General features: G+C 35.6%; 3 protein-coding genes across 4 annotated transcripts; 1 reads left to right on the forward strand and 2 right to left on the reverse strand.

Moving 5' to 3' along the window:
- Positions 1-3,617: 3,617 nt before the first annotated feature.
- On the reverse strand, positions 3,618-5,710 carry LOC128156396 (uncharacterized protein SCO4629-like). Its single transcript, XM_052818508.1, has 3 exons — positions 5,455-5,710; positions 4,614-4,737; positions 3,618-4,524 (listed from the first exon to the last, which is right to left on the reverse strand). The coding sequence occupies exons 1-3, from the start codon at positions 5,638-5,640 to the stop codon at positions 4,055-4,057; spliced, it is 780 nt and encodes a 259-aa protein (XP_052674468.1). The 5' UTR covers positions 5,641-5,710; the 3' UTR covers positions 3,618-4,054.
- Positions 5,711-10,059: 4,349 nt separating this feature from the next.
- Positions 10,060-10,949, forward strand: LOC128155142 (uncharacterized). Its single transcript, XM_052816711.1, has 3 exons — positions 10,060-10,309; positions 10,425-10,556; positions 10,777-10,949. The coding sequence occupies exons 1-3, from the start codon at positions 10,123-10,125 to the stop codon at positions 10,947-10,949; spliced, it is 492 nt and encodes a 163-aa protein (XP_052672671.1). The 5' UTR covers positions 10,060-10,122.
- LOC128155141 (phosphonoacetaldehyde hydrolase-like) lies at positions 10,863-13,992 on the reverse strand. Of its 2 annotated transcripts, XM_052816709.1 has the most exons (3): positions 13,976-13,992; positions 13,308-13,393; positions 10,863-11,821 (listed from the first exon to the last, which is right to left on the reverse strand). In XM_052816709.1, exons 2-3 carry the CDS (start codon positions 13,312-13,314, stop codon positions 10,983-10,985), a joined length of 846 nt encoding a protein of 281 aa, XP_052672669.1. In that variant the 5' UTR covers positions 13,315-13,393; positions 13,976-13,992; the 3' UTR covers positions 10,863-10,982. The 2 variants fall into 2 exon arrangements, with proteins under 2 accessions (XP_052672669.1, XP_052672668.1); XM_052816708.1 differs by lacking the exon at positions 13,976-13,992 and having other exon boundaries at positions 13,308-13,491.
- Between the last annotated feature and the right edge of the window lie 33 nt (positions 13,993-14,025).

Raw genomic sequence — 14,025 nt, forward strand, 5'->3', positions numbered from 1 at the left:
GCTAATAAATCTACATGTAATAGTCATTTTGATAGTTAAACCGTATGCCATTACAACTCTACTGAACAGGCATCAGTTTGAAGGGGGCGGGGGGGGGGGGGGGGGGTGCGGGGGGGGGGGGGGGGTAGGGGGCAGGTTTTTCTCGCAGCAAACTTTTTTTTTAAATTGCATATAAAAAAGGAAATCAAGATGGAGTTCCCCCCCCCTCCACTTTTTTAGGAGCATGTAAAAGGCAATTAGCAATTAGAAATTGAAATTGTTATGTAAACTTACAGGTACGGCATGCTCTGCCCACCCGCTCCACGGTTAAGGATTTTCTTGATTTTTTAGAAGTTAGTGTGTTTTTTGGTGTGTTTTTTTTTTTTGCTTGACAAGGTCTTTTGATGGGTTTGCTCCCCTTTTAAAATCTATGCTACGTGCCTGCTTTAGTTAATTTTCCTGTATAAGAGTTACAATATACAAAATAGATCATTGACTTTTTTGATTATCATTACTGAATTTCTTAAGCGTGCCACCCCAAAATTCTTGGACAATGCGAAAAGAAGTTTGGCCTGGAAAAGTTTATATACCTTTATACTAACACACATGTACGGGAAATAGGAGGCTGCTGCTGCTGCTGCTCCTCCTCCTCCTGCTGCTGCTCCTCCTCCTCCTGCTGCTCCTCCTGTTCCTCCTAATCCTCCTGCTCCTCCTCGATAAGAATTTTTTTCTATAAAGTGATTTGGTATCTTTCCATTATTTGGTCAAACTTTTTGTATATCTAGCCCTTTCAAAAACGATGCTACGTATCTAGCGGACCAATGAACACTTCAGTGGTCACGTTTATGGTGGTATGAGACACCTCCATATTGCAACGTACTTTCTATGGGAATAAACAATAAAAACAAGTATAATTTTATATTTTTTCTCTCAAAATTTCCCCAAACTTGCTGTCTACCGACGTAGCGCAATGGGTTGGAGCGTTAACTACGAACCTGTGAGTCATGATCAAGTTCGAGTCCTGTTGGGGCTTTTGTAATTTTTACCATTCCAAAAATTTTTAAAACACAATTTTTAGTCAAATATTACAAAGATATGGGCGCTTAAGAAGTACATTCGGCAGGAATCTGGGCGCACAAGGAGAGTGAAAATTTTGAACATTTTTCGAATTATAACCGTTATTTGGTTTCTGTTGGATGTGGAATGAGTGGAAAAATATTTGTAATGCAAAAGGTTTTGTTTTATCATAATATGCATGTGTCTAAATATATATAGTAACACGATGCAATTCATGCAGAATCCTACTTATTTACAACTGTTTTTAAATGGCTTTGTTGTCTCTGGGTCTTCTCTCCACAAATTTAAAACGTGTAAAGATAGTCCATTAATATGACATTGTTGTTTCAAACAGTACTTTATAGAGCATATTGACAAGTCTCGCATGGCTCAGTGGTTTCGTCCTGGATTAGTGAATACAAACATGCAGTGTTTTGGGTTAAAATCCAACTGGTGGTCTTTTTTTTTCTCCTCGATAAGAATTTTTTTCTATAAAGTGATTTGGTATCTTTCCATTATTTGGTCAAACTTTTTGTATATCTAGCCCTTTCAAAAACGATGCTACGTATCTAGCGGACCAATGAACACTTCAGTGGTCACGTTTATGGTGGTATGAGACACCTCCATATTGCAACGTACTTTCTATGGGAATAAACAATAAAAACAAGTATAATTTTATATTTTTTCTCTCAAAATTTCCCCAAACTTGCTGTCTACCGACGTAGCGCAATGGGTTGGAGCGTTAACTACGAACCTGTGAGTCATGATCAAGTTCGAGTCCTGTTGGGGCTTTTGTAATTTTTACCATTCCAAAAATTTTTAAAACACAATTTTTAGTCAAATATTACAAAGATATGGGCGCTTAAGAAGTACATTCGGCAGGAATCTGGGCGCACAAGGAGAGTGAAAATTTTGAACATTTTTCGAATTATAACCGTTATTTGGTTTCTGTTGGATGTGGAATGAGTGGAAAAATATTTGTAATGCAAAAGGTTTTGTTTTATCATAATATGCATGTGTCTAAATATATATAGTAACACGATGCAATTCATGCAGAATCCTACTTATTTACAACTGTTTTTAAATGGCTTTGTTGTCTCTGGGTCTTCTCTCCACAAATTTAAAACGTGTAAAGATAGTCCATTAATATGACATTGTTGTTTCAAACAGTACTTTATAGAGCATATTGACAAGTCTCGCATGGCTCAGTGGTTTCGTCCTGGATTAGTGAATACAAACATGCAGTGTTTTGGGTTAAAATCCAACTGGTGGTCTTTTTTTTTCTTTGAATGAAACTTTTTTGTTTTAAATGTTTGTTACTATAACATAATGTTGAATTATAATATACCGGTATATTTTAATTTGTCGTTATTGATTTCTAGATATGCTACACGAACGCTATTTTCTTTTCTTATTACTAGTTTTTTAGAATATACACAATATAACTTAATGAAAATATGCTTGCTTTAACATTTCCAATATAACCAGTTATCGGTTTACCTCTCATTGCCATTTTTTGAAAGCTTGTGAGTTTTTTTAATAACCGGAATAGCCATGTACTTCGACTCTCAACATAATATATTTATGTTGAAACCTGTACAGAGCCTTTCGAGGTTATAGACATTTAAATCCCAAATCGAGTCGATGATTCCTTCAAACTTACAATCTTGTGCGCTAACTTTCTTTGAAAATTCCTTACACAGAATAATGCAATCATTGGGGATATTTTTCTTAAGTTTTGAATGAATCCATTATACTAATTAGGACCATTTTAATAAGACCTTGGACTTCCAGTAGAACATAACTACCTATTTCTTGCGTAAAAACAAGTTAAAATGACGCTGGTTTCAAGCGAAATATACATCGATTGTGTAGTCTTAGCTCAAAAGCCAGACAAATCTTGTTGATTTCAAAGAGCAATGGCTGAGCGGCCTTCAATGTAAAAGACAGGCCTACTTCACATTGCTGTTTGACACCAACTACCCAAAGTTCAAGCTCCTGTTAAAATGGTTCTAACATTTATAATACTCCAAAATCCAAATACATTTAGCAGAATTTGGCGTACATTAATATTTTGAGATGGCACCCACTAAAAATCTGACGGTACAATTTAATATTTTTTACATGTAAGGTAGGAAATGATATAACTAATCACATATTACAATTTGAGGAAAATCGCTATTGTCGTATTTATTAAAACCTAGAGCAAATTGAGGAAATGACAATTTCCTATCCTATAGTAAATGTATATACCTGTATTTTGAGATGGCACCTAACAAGAACCGTCAATTTTATGGAACATTCGCAAATAAACTAGAGTTGGTGTAACTTACATATGGTAAAAAAAAATAGTGAGTTTTGCTATTATCACGCTAAGGAAGGAGTTACTCGCCGAAATAGACCAAAGGAAGGGAAAATTACACAGATAGATTTTTTTTTACCTTCTCCTTTGATAAAAAAAAAAACAACAACTGAAAACGTGCTCAGAGTCACTGCACACCCTTTACCCAAGAGTATAAGTGACTTTCAAGACCAACTGGACCCAGGGGAGTGATAATATGTTCCGAAAATATAGAGATGACAAATGAACTCGTACAGTAGGCTGGACGGACAGTTTAATCACTTTTTCCCACGATATATACAAAGAATAAATTATGATTAATATAATTATATCTACATTTATTAAAGTGTTTATATAGTTTTTATATTGTCTATCAATATAAAAATTAAAATCTAGTAACGACTGCACGAAGGCAAAATCTCGTGTAACGAGAAATTGTTCATTGGCAATGGTGTACAATGTTCATGTATCAAATATTGTAGAACAGTTAACTTATTGTTGCATTATTTTCACTGTAGAATTGAATATAAGTGTATAATAATTTTAGTAAATATGTTACTCTGACTGTACTTAAATATGTTTGTATTAAAAGTATAAGATGCAAAGCTGAAAGTGTGAAAAAATCTTCCGAATTGAAAACCATTTATGATATGAAGATACTTCAAACTATATGCCTAGTTATGAAATAAAATGAGAGTTATACAATCCAGTTTTTTGCAGAAACAAAAACGAATCCCAAATATCAGAAGGTATGTGAACATGTGTTTGGAAACCGAGTTTATGATACAGAGGTAGGCGCTGTAGATATCCCATCATTACAGATATTACGTCACCCAAATCACCTACGTCATTATTAGGGTAACGTTCGAGAGTTATCCTTAAAGTTCTAACAACCAGAGACACGATGGGAGTGTTCGATTGAGGCCACTGCTTCCAGAATGTCGCCACGGTTCGCTTACCCATGTGGGGCTTCTGAACCAGTATTATACGATGTGGAACTTTATTTCTTTTCTTCAGCAGGTCATGTGTAAAACGAATGTTTTCACCCGTGTTTCTACTTTCGGTTTCAATGTAAATTTTACAAGATGGCACACCCATCGATATTGCGATATCCCGAAAAACTTCAGCCTCCGATCTGTTCCATCGGCCTGGTAGAAATGAAAAAGCAATTGTTATACAATAATTATATGAGTAAAAACAATCCCAGACTTGGTAATCATTAAAGAATGTAACTCACCTTTCGTAAGGTTACCTGATCGCCCCGTGAAAACGATGACGTCGCCCCATCCTTCAAACCACAGCATAGCTGTTTCCATGGCGACTCGAGTGTCATGAGTCCCGAGACCCACTATAACGTCACTCTGTAAAGCCAAACATATGTGAACATGTTTCTCCTATATTTCTCATAAAACTTACTTTTTTCACAATACATGTAGAGTATAAACATTCCTTCTTTAAATGTATCTTATTACATGTAAAACAGGAACATAAAACTGGTATTAGGTCAACTGCAAGATATGACCAGATACGGTGATGTGTCAAAGGCAAATGTGAACTAATTACAAATTAATTGAACTTTTCTAAATTGAAAAAATACGAACCATTGTTCACGTTACCTGGAGTTGTTTTCCCCTCACACATAACCTTTATAGGGGTTATTTGAAGAATATTTTTTGCTTTTTTCCCCTAAAAATTTGTAGATTGATTTTAAACTCTAAATTCAATCATTTTGCTTAACGGACTTTTTAGAATTTTTCTTCCAAAGGTACAAGGAAACCTACACATCCCCCTATAAGCTATTACTAATGAATCTATAAAAGAATTCAAACTTCTGCAATAAGGATTGAGATCAAAAACACATTAACTAGTGTTGATGATACCAGCATAATGTTGAATTCAGTGTTTTAGTTGGCAGAAAGTTTTAACATACTTTCATTCTAAAATAAAAATGCTAAAATCGAAGCCCCACATATCAACATAATAAGTATACCAAGGCGCGTTTTTCGGACAGTCAGGTTTAGATAACGGATTATGAGTGTACATTTCCTTTTATATCCACGACGTGCCGACATACTAACCTTTATCAGTCTGTCGTTGACTTGTAGGAAATTCCAGATTTTGCTTGCGGCGTCCATGTGTAAGCTGGGGACATTAACACAGAATCTTGCGTCACATTGCCCGATATCAAACTCCATAATCAGACAGAGGGTTACAATGAGGCCCCTGTGAATATTTACGTGACCAGACACCCGCTTTGATTTCATATTCTCAACAACCGTAAACAGGGTAAACCGATGTGTTACTAGGTTTACGTCAATGTTCAGTACTAGTGTACTAGTGTTATCACTATGTCAGGTACTACAAATTTAGCACTGCAGATTGTTAATAAATAAGTTAACGTAAATACGTTTTTCCACTATAATCATGCATTATAATATCAGAAAAAATTTAAACACAAAACACCAATGTCTCAATACCGGTAAGTAAGTGTACAAGTACACAAAAGTTTTTGGGTTACCACCACAATGCCTAGTACATATGACGTGCAATTAGAATCTCATTAGTTATTACTAGTGTTACATAATATGTTACAGTATAAGGTACTATACAAACATAACACATAAGTGTCTTACTAGGTTTACTATTAACAGCAGTAACAGCAGTCAGTAAGCCATCTTCACTAGCCAAGGATGACGATCCACGATGTTTCTCTATTCAATAGAGAAACACCGTGGATCGTCACCCTTGGCTAGCGAAGATGTCACTAAGCCCGTAGAAGCTAGCAGCCAATAAAGAAAATCATCAAAGTACAGAGAATACTCAAACAGAAAATTATATTTTACTTTATTATCGACATATTTTAATTAGTGCTCTAGTATTTTACCAACGTCAAGTACATCGACTGAGTACATCAATAGCTTACAACGTAAAGCTCCGTAAATAGTGTTAGAACAACTTCAGAAACAACGCAAACAGAAAACAGAAGTCCTTGGTCTAAATCTATACTAGAGGACACATTTACAGTAAAAGACTTTATAGCGAACACGCTTATAATGAATTGACGCTTATATTGAAGTGATTTTCCTCCTCTTTTTGTTTATTCACTGTTTTACGTTTACAACGAAGTAAAATCGTCCGTCCCTGGCACTTCGTTATAAGCGTGATTTACTGTACTGGGCCCGGTTTTTCGAAAGGTGGTTAAATTTAACACTGTGTTAAATCTTAACCAAGGTACTGGGGGTGGATTAAAGTTAACACAGAGTTAACACATGGTTAAACCCTAACACACTTTCGAAAAACACTTAACCATTTCGTTAACTTTAACACCGAGTTTAACACAGAGTTAACACGGTGTTAGAGTTAACCACCTTTCGAAAAACCGGGCCCTGATGACATACCAGGTAAAGGATCGGGTCCTGTACTGGTGAAATCAAACTAAATCAGCTTCATCGCCTCACAAACCACAGACAACATATCGTTAAATTACTGTCATAATGGTACTATGAAAATACATTGAGTGTTACCACAATGTTAAACACACATTGTATTAAAAACCATCGATAGAATGCATCACTGTGTTTCTACTGACTGAATACCAATTCTACAAATTCAGGATCCATCAGTTTTTAATAAAAGTGTCACTGTCGATCAGAACATGCAATACTTAGCCTTTGTATCCTTTTTAATGGAAGGAATGTGTTTGCAAATCATTCTTACACTTTAATTTTTTTTGTGTGTGGTTATTTGAATAATTCAAGATAAAGAAGAAAAGCTGATTTTTAACTTTAGCAACAGCGCACAGTAACTCGATCGTTGTTCTCACACCAAGATCTCTAGAACCCCTGTGTCATAACATGGCTCTTTCGTGACCAATAGAAGGATTCAAACATACATATTCACATGGTGTATGACCATTTTCTATAGAGGTTTCTTCAACATGTTGGTCGATTTGAAAACCCGAATTATAGTTTATCGACCCTTTCTCTAAAACATAGAATGATTGCCATTGTGCGCAATATCTACAACTGTGTTTTAATTAATCAAGAACGCATATTCACCCTTGTTGTTTACGTAGAGCAGAAAATTAGAATAATTATAATATTTCTGACAGTTATATAAACCCCTGGCAAGCAAGAGTCTATGCAGTAACAAAGAACGGAGCGGAAAAAAAAATGTTTATAATAAGCTACCTCTATGTGGAGATGGTCTTGGTATTCGGTGCTAGTCTGGGTAAGAGTGATTTAATTCGGGAAGGCTAATTTGATGTCATGATTATCAAAGTGTAGGGGATGCGGATAACAAGAACCGTTTAAATAGGAGCTTGGACTCTGGGTAGTTGTATCAAACAGCAGTGTGACGTAGGCCTGTCTATTTCATTGCTGGCCAATCAGCCATAACTCTTTGAAATCAACAATAATTGTCTAGTCTTTGAGCTAAGACTACGCAATCTGTGTATTTTTCAATTGAAGCATGTGTCATTTTCAACTTCTTTTGATGCAAGAGAAAGATAGTCACATCCTACTGAAAGTCCAAGGTCTTGTTAAATTGGTTCTATGAAAGATATCTTATGTTGTATGATTTAAAACATCAATTAACTTTACTGGTGAAAGTTTCCATGTTGGCACCATGTTGAAAATCGGTGTCAAAATAGATACTGGGATTTGATGTTGCGATGCTAGAAATCCGTTTTATCCATGGCAGCGGGTAGAAGTCTACATCATCATGTGTATCGAAATGATGCTGGGATTTGAAATCAAGTGTAAGAACGGTACAAATTCACTTTCTGTGTGACGATTCCAAGTTAAAACATGTAAGAAAGTTAAAAAGATAAGGTTGATGTTTTAACGCATTTTCATTCTAGATGAGACAAAATTAAAAAAAATCAAACGTAGAGTCTTAAGTATTAAAAAAACCCCGCGAATTTAAAAAAGATTTGCTTTTCTATAAAGGGTATTGCACTGAATTTGGTACACAAATTATCTTACGACGTTTTTCGTTTACAAGAATTGTATTTATAGTTACCTAAACTATATCCACAAGGTGTGTTCCCATTTCGCCTTAACTGTGAAATACATGTAAAAAAGTAGTAAGGCGAAGTGGGAATTTCTTGATAAAACAACTGTAAAAACAGAACTTGAGATGTTTTGATAATTAATTAATTAAAAACACAGATGAAAATAATGAGATTGGAAAAATGAAGAAAAATCAAATAATGTGAACATTAATACCATAAATAGCGAAAAAAATTATAGGAAAGTACATGTAAAAGATTCATTTTGAAATTAAATATAAGAATAATAAGCCAGAAATAGAACTCGCTTGTATAGTAAATTCATAGCCGATTTGTATGAATCATTCTTGTTGTGGAGCTAAATCAATTCTTCATTCATGCATTCTTTATTTCCCTCCTAAGAGGATTATGAAGTAATATCAATGGCCAAAAGTTCACAGAAATGGTGTAATGTACCAGTCAAAGTAAATAATGAAGAGGATAAAGAGAGAAGTGAATAAACGCACATAAAAGAATGTTGGAAAGGATGTGAGCAGAATTCAAAGTATCCTATAATTGCCTATAGTTGATCAGCTTGCTTATACTAAAATATCAAAATGTTTATACCATTGTTGATCAAACTTAGCAAAACATGTGAATGATAAATACCAGTATTTTGAATAATAAAACTTTTCACATATTTATATCAGTTCTTTCTACAGTACATTTTTACAAACTTATTTATACTTTATTTAGAACGAGCAATTTCAGATAACAAACATTATTTACACAATTATATGTTTATATAAGCTCCCACCTCGTCTTAATTCACCTTATAGCCTACTTAGGCGAAATGCGAATACCAACTTTCACAGTTAAGGCGAAATGGGAATAAATGCGAATACCAACTTTCACAGTTAAGGCGAAATGGGAATAAATGCGAATACCAACTTTCACAGTTAAGGCGAAATGGGAATAAATGCGAATACCAACTTTCACAGTTAAGGCGAAATGGGAATAAACCTATCCACAACTGCTAATATAAGCTAAAGTAAGAATCTGCTAAAATCACCCGCTGTATTGGAACGCTACTGTTACCTCCTTTATCTAATAGCCTCTCTGTCGGTTAAGGGTGCTTTTTAGAAATCAGTTAAATAAAAGGGGAATGGTTTGTTTTAGATCTAATGGTAAAGTTGCATTCAAGTAACTAAGCAGTATCTAATGCAATTGTAATGGGAACCTTCTTCTCAAAGCCCAGACAAACTACTTCATTTTCAAGAACTACTTGATGACTCGAGATGAGGCCCATTTCTGCTGCAGAAAGTATGGAATGACTCTGATGTCCATAAGAAGTTCTGCAACTAACACTTTTCTGTCCAAATCATTGAAAGAGAGGCGAGTTCATATATCAACTAGATATAAAAAATGTTTTATGTTTGCAAATGCAATGTACTCATAATCACTAGTTAATTCAACCATCAAAAATTATGGATTTAACACATCGGAATCAGTTCCCATAATCTCAAGAAAGTTGATATTTGCAAAGCTTAAATTTTACCAATAAAATAAACTCTTGTGTCGAATTATCAGCGATTTAAATATTCGCAAATTTGATATTTTTAAACAAAAAGACTTGCTCCCTTCCTCAAGAATTCATGCAGATCTGATATTAAAGTACAAGTGTTCTTTTTGATATTTCAGCCAGCACGCTACAATATGGTTAGGGATTTTTAACGACCCATCAAACGTCAAAGAGATGGTCTGGTTCAACAGCACGGCCATTGAATACAATAACTTCAATTCTCCGACCAAGGATATTTTGGATGGCATGGCAGCCAACAAAACAAACTCCACCGACCTGTGTATGTATGCAGAAGTGACCGACAACATGATATGGAAAATCAAACACTGCGAAGAAAAGATCGACTTTGGGTGCGAGATAAGTAGGTTTTAAAAACAATATTTACTTTGCTCTTGGTTCTTCCTGTATCATATCTGTCGTGACAAAACTCAGATTTGCAGATGCAACGTTTTGACAATCCTTTTTTTTTTTTAAAGTTGGTCCTGATATACAAGTTTTGCCAGCAAGTTTAAAGGACGTAATTTGCCCAGACCTGCTGAAAATGACCTCGGACGACATTACGCGCGGGGGTGTCATCCCTAGTCCCAACAGTACAAAGAATACCAAAGGTTCGAAGAGCGTTTCTATTGAAAAAAAAAAAATGTATGCATTCATGTCTCGGGTAATGACTGCGAATTTTCAGTTACTTTTTTTCATCCGTCAAAAGAGAAGAAAACCATATTTTACCTCTTGATATTTGCCTTTATTTTTTTTAATACTAGTACAATGTATTATATAAACTATTACGTATCTTATTATAAGATATGCTATTCTACATCCATATTTCAGCGGACACGTACGGACATTTTAAACGGGAGGATATGCTACACTCTATGGGAAAAGGGATTGGTTATGAGAAAACGGAAAGCGACGTCGATTGTCTATTAAGTTGTTTAATGATACCAGGTTGTAATGACGTAATCATATTAGATAAATTTCACTGTCTCTTGTATCAACAATAAAGAAACAACGTAAAACATTATCCAGTAGAATGTTTATGGTCTCTCTCCTTGAGCCAGTCTCCTGTTGATGTCTTCAACTACTTCTGGAAGGTCTTTGATGCTGTCTATGACGTAATGTGCACCTGTTTGTCGGAGCATTTCGCTGCTCTTTTGACAACGAATCGCCTCGTCTTCTTCGGTCAGTTTCTCTGCCTCCTCCAGGCTGTCGACGCCCATGTAGTTGCTGTATTGAGCCACGCCTACCCCCCAGCAGCCGGCCTCCAGCGCCTCACCTACCCCGCTTATAGTATCGTCTACCTTAACGACGGACTGTATAGGGTGAATGTCCAGCAGGTCCATGTTCTTGTAAACCATGAATGGCTTTGGTCTGGCGCCATGGGCTACTTCGTCCCCAGCAACAGTGACATCCGGGTAATATCCTTGCTTGTTGGCATCTTCTACCAGAACATCGACCATGGAACGCAGAAACCCCGTGGTGCTACCGATTTTACATTTGAATTCCTTTTTAAGCGTGTTGACCGCATCGGCCGTTCCCGGAATCAGGTCCGTATATGTCCGGAGGCAGGCCAACTGCATCGGCACGAAGTCCTTAAACATGTTGTCAACGTCGCCTTGGTTCGGCTCCTTTCCGTAAACCTTCGTCCATCTTGCTCTAACCTCCGGATCCTCTGTGATTGACTTGATGTGCAGGTCCTTCCGTAGTCCCATAGGTTTCCTGGCCTCTTGCATAGAGATGGGGACCTTGTGTTTCTGGAACACCTCGCAGAAGACGACCGCCGGAGCCAGGACGTACTTGTCCGCCGTGGTTCCGCTCCAGTCCAGAATCACGCCCCTCACGGGCCCCACATACGTACGAGCAAAACGGTATACCCCTGTAAAAGACAAGGAATGGTTTCTAACGATAAATTTTCCAGAGCGAGCGTTTAAAAGCACTTAATTAGGATTGCTTGGAAAATAAAAAAGAATAGCACAAAACACTAAACTATAAAATCAAACGTGCTTTATTGGTTTGGTGACTTGCATGAGACTGAATTCACGTATTTAAGCCCCTTCTACCGGTCAAATACCAGATGGATATTAAGGTACAATTTTGACCGGTTATCTATACACTAAGTTGATGGCCTATTTTTCCACCCAAAGCAGTTCAACGGGGTAAATAAAATTATAAACATTGATTCAAGAGAGGTCTATTTGAAATTCGTGACTTTGCACAATACAATGTACAGTAACTGTCAAATAATATAACATCGCACCGTTTACAAGTACACTGTACCTGCCGCTCTACGCAGTGCAGCTACAAATTGACTTGACGCTCAATTTTAAATAGGTCATATGTGTGCTAAATAAATATACTGTAGCAGCTTTCATTTCATAATTTGGATGTAATCATTCTATACATTTGATTCATGCATTTTTTTTTCGAAAAACATTTTAACCCCCCCCCCCCCCCTCCAACATGCATTCAGTACCAATCTAATCATTATTTTCTATATTATATCATTTACTTTGAACTTGAAGGTATAATTGTTATGAATAATTTAAAAAAACTAGGTACAATGTTAGAGAGTTGGGTATTGACTTTGCTGTTAAACTATTCCCAATCGAACTAATCTTCGATTTCAGGTCATACTGATTGAAAATAAAGTTGTAATATGGCATAAATACACGTAGATCTAATATCCAACATATTTAAAACCTCATATATTCTGATTTTCTTCAAGTATCATGAAATTATAAAAGGTATTTTTATATTCTAATATAAAAAATACACACGCAGAGGAAAATCTAATAATGGTGTATAGCATTTGTTTTGCAATATAAAAATGCTACCAACAGCTAAGCACTTTTAATACAAAATGTGCGTCTGTACAGCAGCCCCTGTCTTGATTTATGCTACGATTGCCTGCGAATTGTCAAACATTCAAAATCGCCATTACTCGTCAGGTCAGTCTTTTAAACAATATCAATTATGAAAATTTAAAAAATCGAGTAGTATAGCAAAGGAACGTTCGTTAACAGGGCGTCACTGAGTACTACAATATCATGTGTAGTACTGGTGAAACTCATCACTAAATTTAAGCCATCAATTAATCTTTCATCATTGCACGTCCTGCAGTATAAAAGTAATAAATATTCATATAATTTTTATGCAAATTAAACTGTAGCTTCATGATAGTGTGTTCCAGTTATTTTCAACGATGACAATACGATGCGCAAATTCTGCAGCAAAATTTGCATCAGCATCTTTATCGTGATAAACCGAAAATAAGCTGACAATTCTCCCCTACCAATGTCAATAATTATCATTAATAGTTTGTTACAGAAAACATGGGAGACTGAAAAATAGAGCGTACTCACCTGTCATCGTCTAAATTTTATCAACACAACACTTCAAAAAGTCAAGGACGAACGTAATCGGGAATTTCCGGCACTTCTCCGAAGAGCTGAGAATATGGAAGAAAAAAATCAATGTCCTCTTTACGCTTACTCCAAGTTGCCGAGATTTAATAAATAAACATTTGACCTCAGTACGTTGTATTCATCTCCGCAAGTCCAAGGATTTTTTGTAAATACACGAAGTGTCACCGACCCAGTGTCCGCAACTTTATTTTTATCAACAGCGTTAATAATTATATTCAGAGGGCAGAGTTTTTGTTAATACAATATAAAGATCTAACGTTATACAAATGAAGATCAATAGCTTGCATGTATATTCAATGGAGTATACAATTTTAGCTAAGAGAGAAAAGAAATTTTAATTTCAAGACCATAATAGATTTATATTTTCATCTTTTAGTCACTTTGTAAATATCCATGGCACATACATGTAGCAATGTCAATCATATAAAATACAGTGCATTCATGAATAGTGTAGAAAATGCCCTTGCGTTCCCATAATCTAGAGTACAAAATGCATGAATTTGAAATATCTAGATACAAATGATGTGATAAATATTTAATATGAAATTCACCTTGATAACCATTAACATTACTATATTAGCTCTTTTTCATCTGTCTATACTTACCTGTCTGGATTTAATGGCTAGCACATGGATTTTTGTACGAGTTTTAAAAA

Source organism: Crassostrea angulata, chromosome 7, assembly GCF_025612915.1.
Source record: "Crassostrea angulata isolate pt1a10 chromosome 7, ASM2561291v2, whole genome shotgun sequence".
Classification (NCBI taxonomy): domain Eukaryota; kingdom Metazoa; phylum Mollusca; class Bivalvia; order Ostreida; family Ostreidae; genus Magallana; species Magallana angulata.

What these genes read in the sequence shown, in the direction of transcription:
- LOC128156396 (XM_052818508.1), bottom strand. Translation starts at nt 5,640, where the DNA reads ATGAAATCAAAGCGGGTGTCTGGTCACGTAAATATTCACAGGGGCCTC. An exon ending in TCAACGACAGACTGATAAAG is followed by an intron (nt 4,738 to 5,454) that starts GTTAGTATGTCG and finishes TTGGCTTTACAG; the next exon opens with AGTGACGTTATAGTGGGTCT. An exon ending in ATCAGGTAACCTTACGAAAG is followed by an intron (nt 4,525 to 4,613) that starts GTGAGTTACATT and finishes CATTTCTACCAG; the next exon opens with GCCGATGGAACAGATCGGAG.
- LOC128155142 (XM_052816711.1), top strand. Translation starts at nt 10,123, where the DNA reads ATGGTCTGGTTCAACAGCACGGCCATTGAATACAATAACTTCAATTCT. An exon ending in CGACTTTGGGTGCGAGATAA is followed by an intron (nt 10,310 to 10,424) that starts GTAGGTTTTAAA and finishes TTTTTTTTAAAG; the next exon opens with TTGGTCCTGATATACAAGTT. An exon ending in CAGTACAAAGAATACCAAAG is followed by an intron (nt 10,557 to 10,776) that starts GTTCGAAGAGCG and finishes TCCATATTTCAG; the next exon opens with CGGACACGTACGGACATTTT.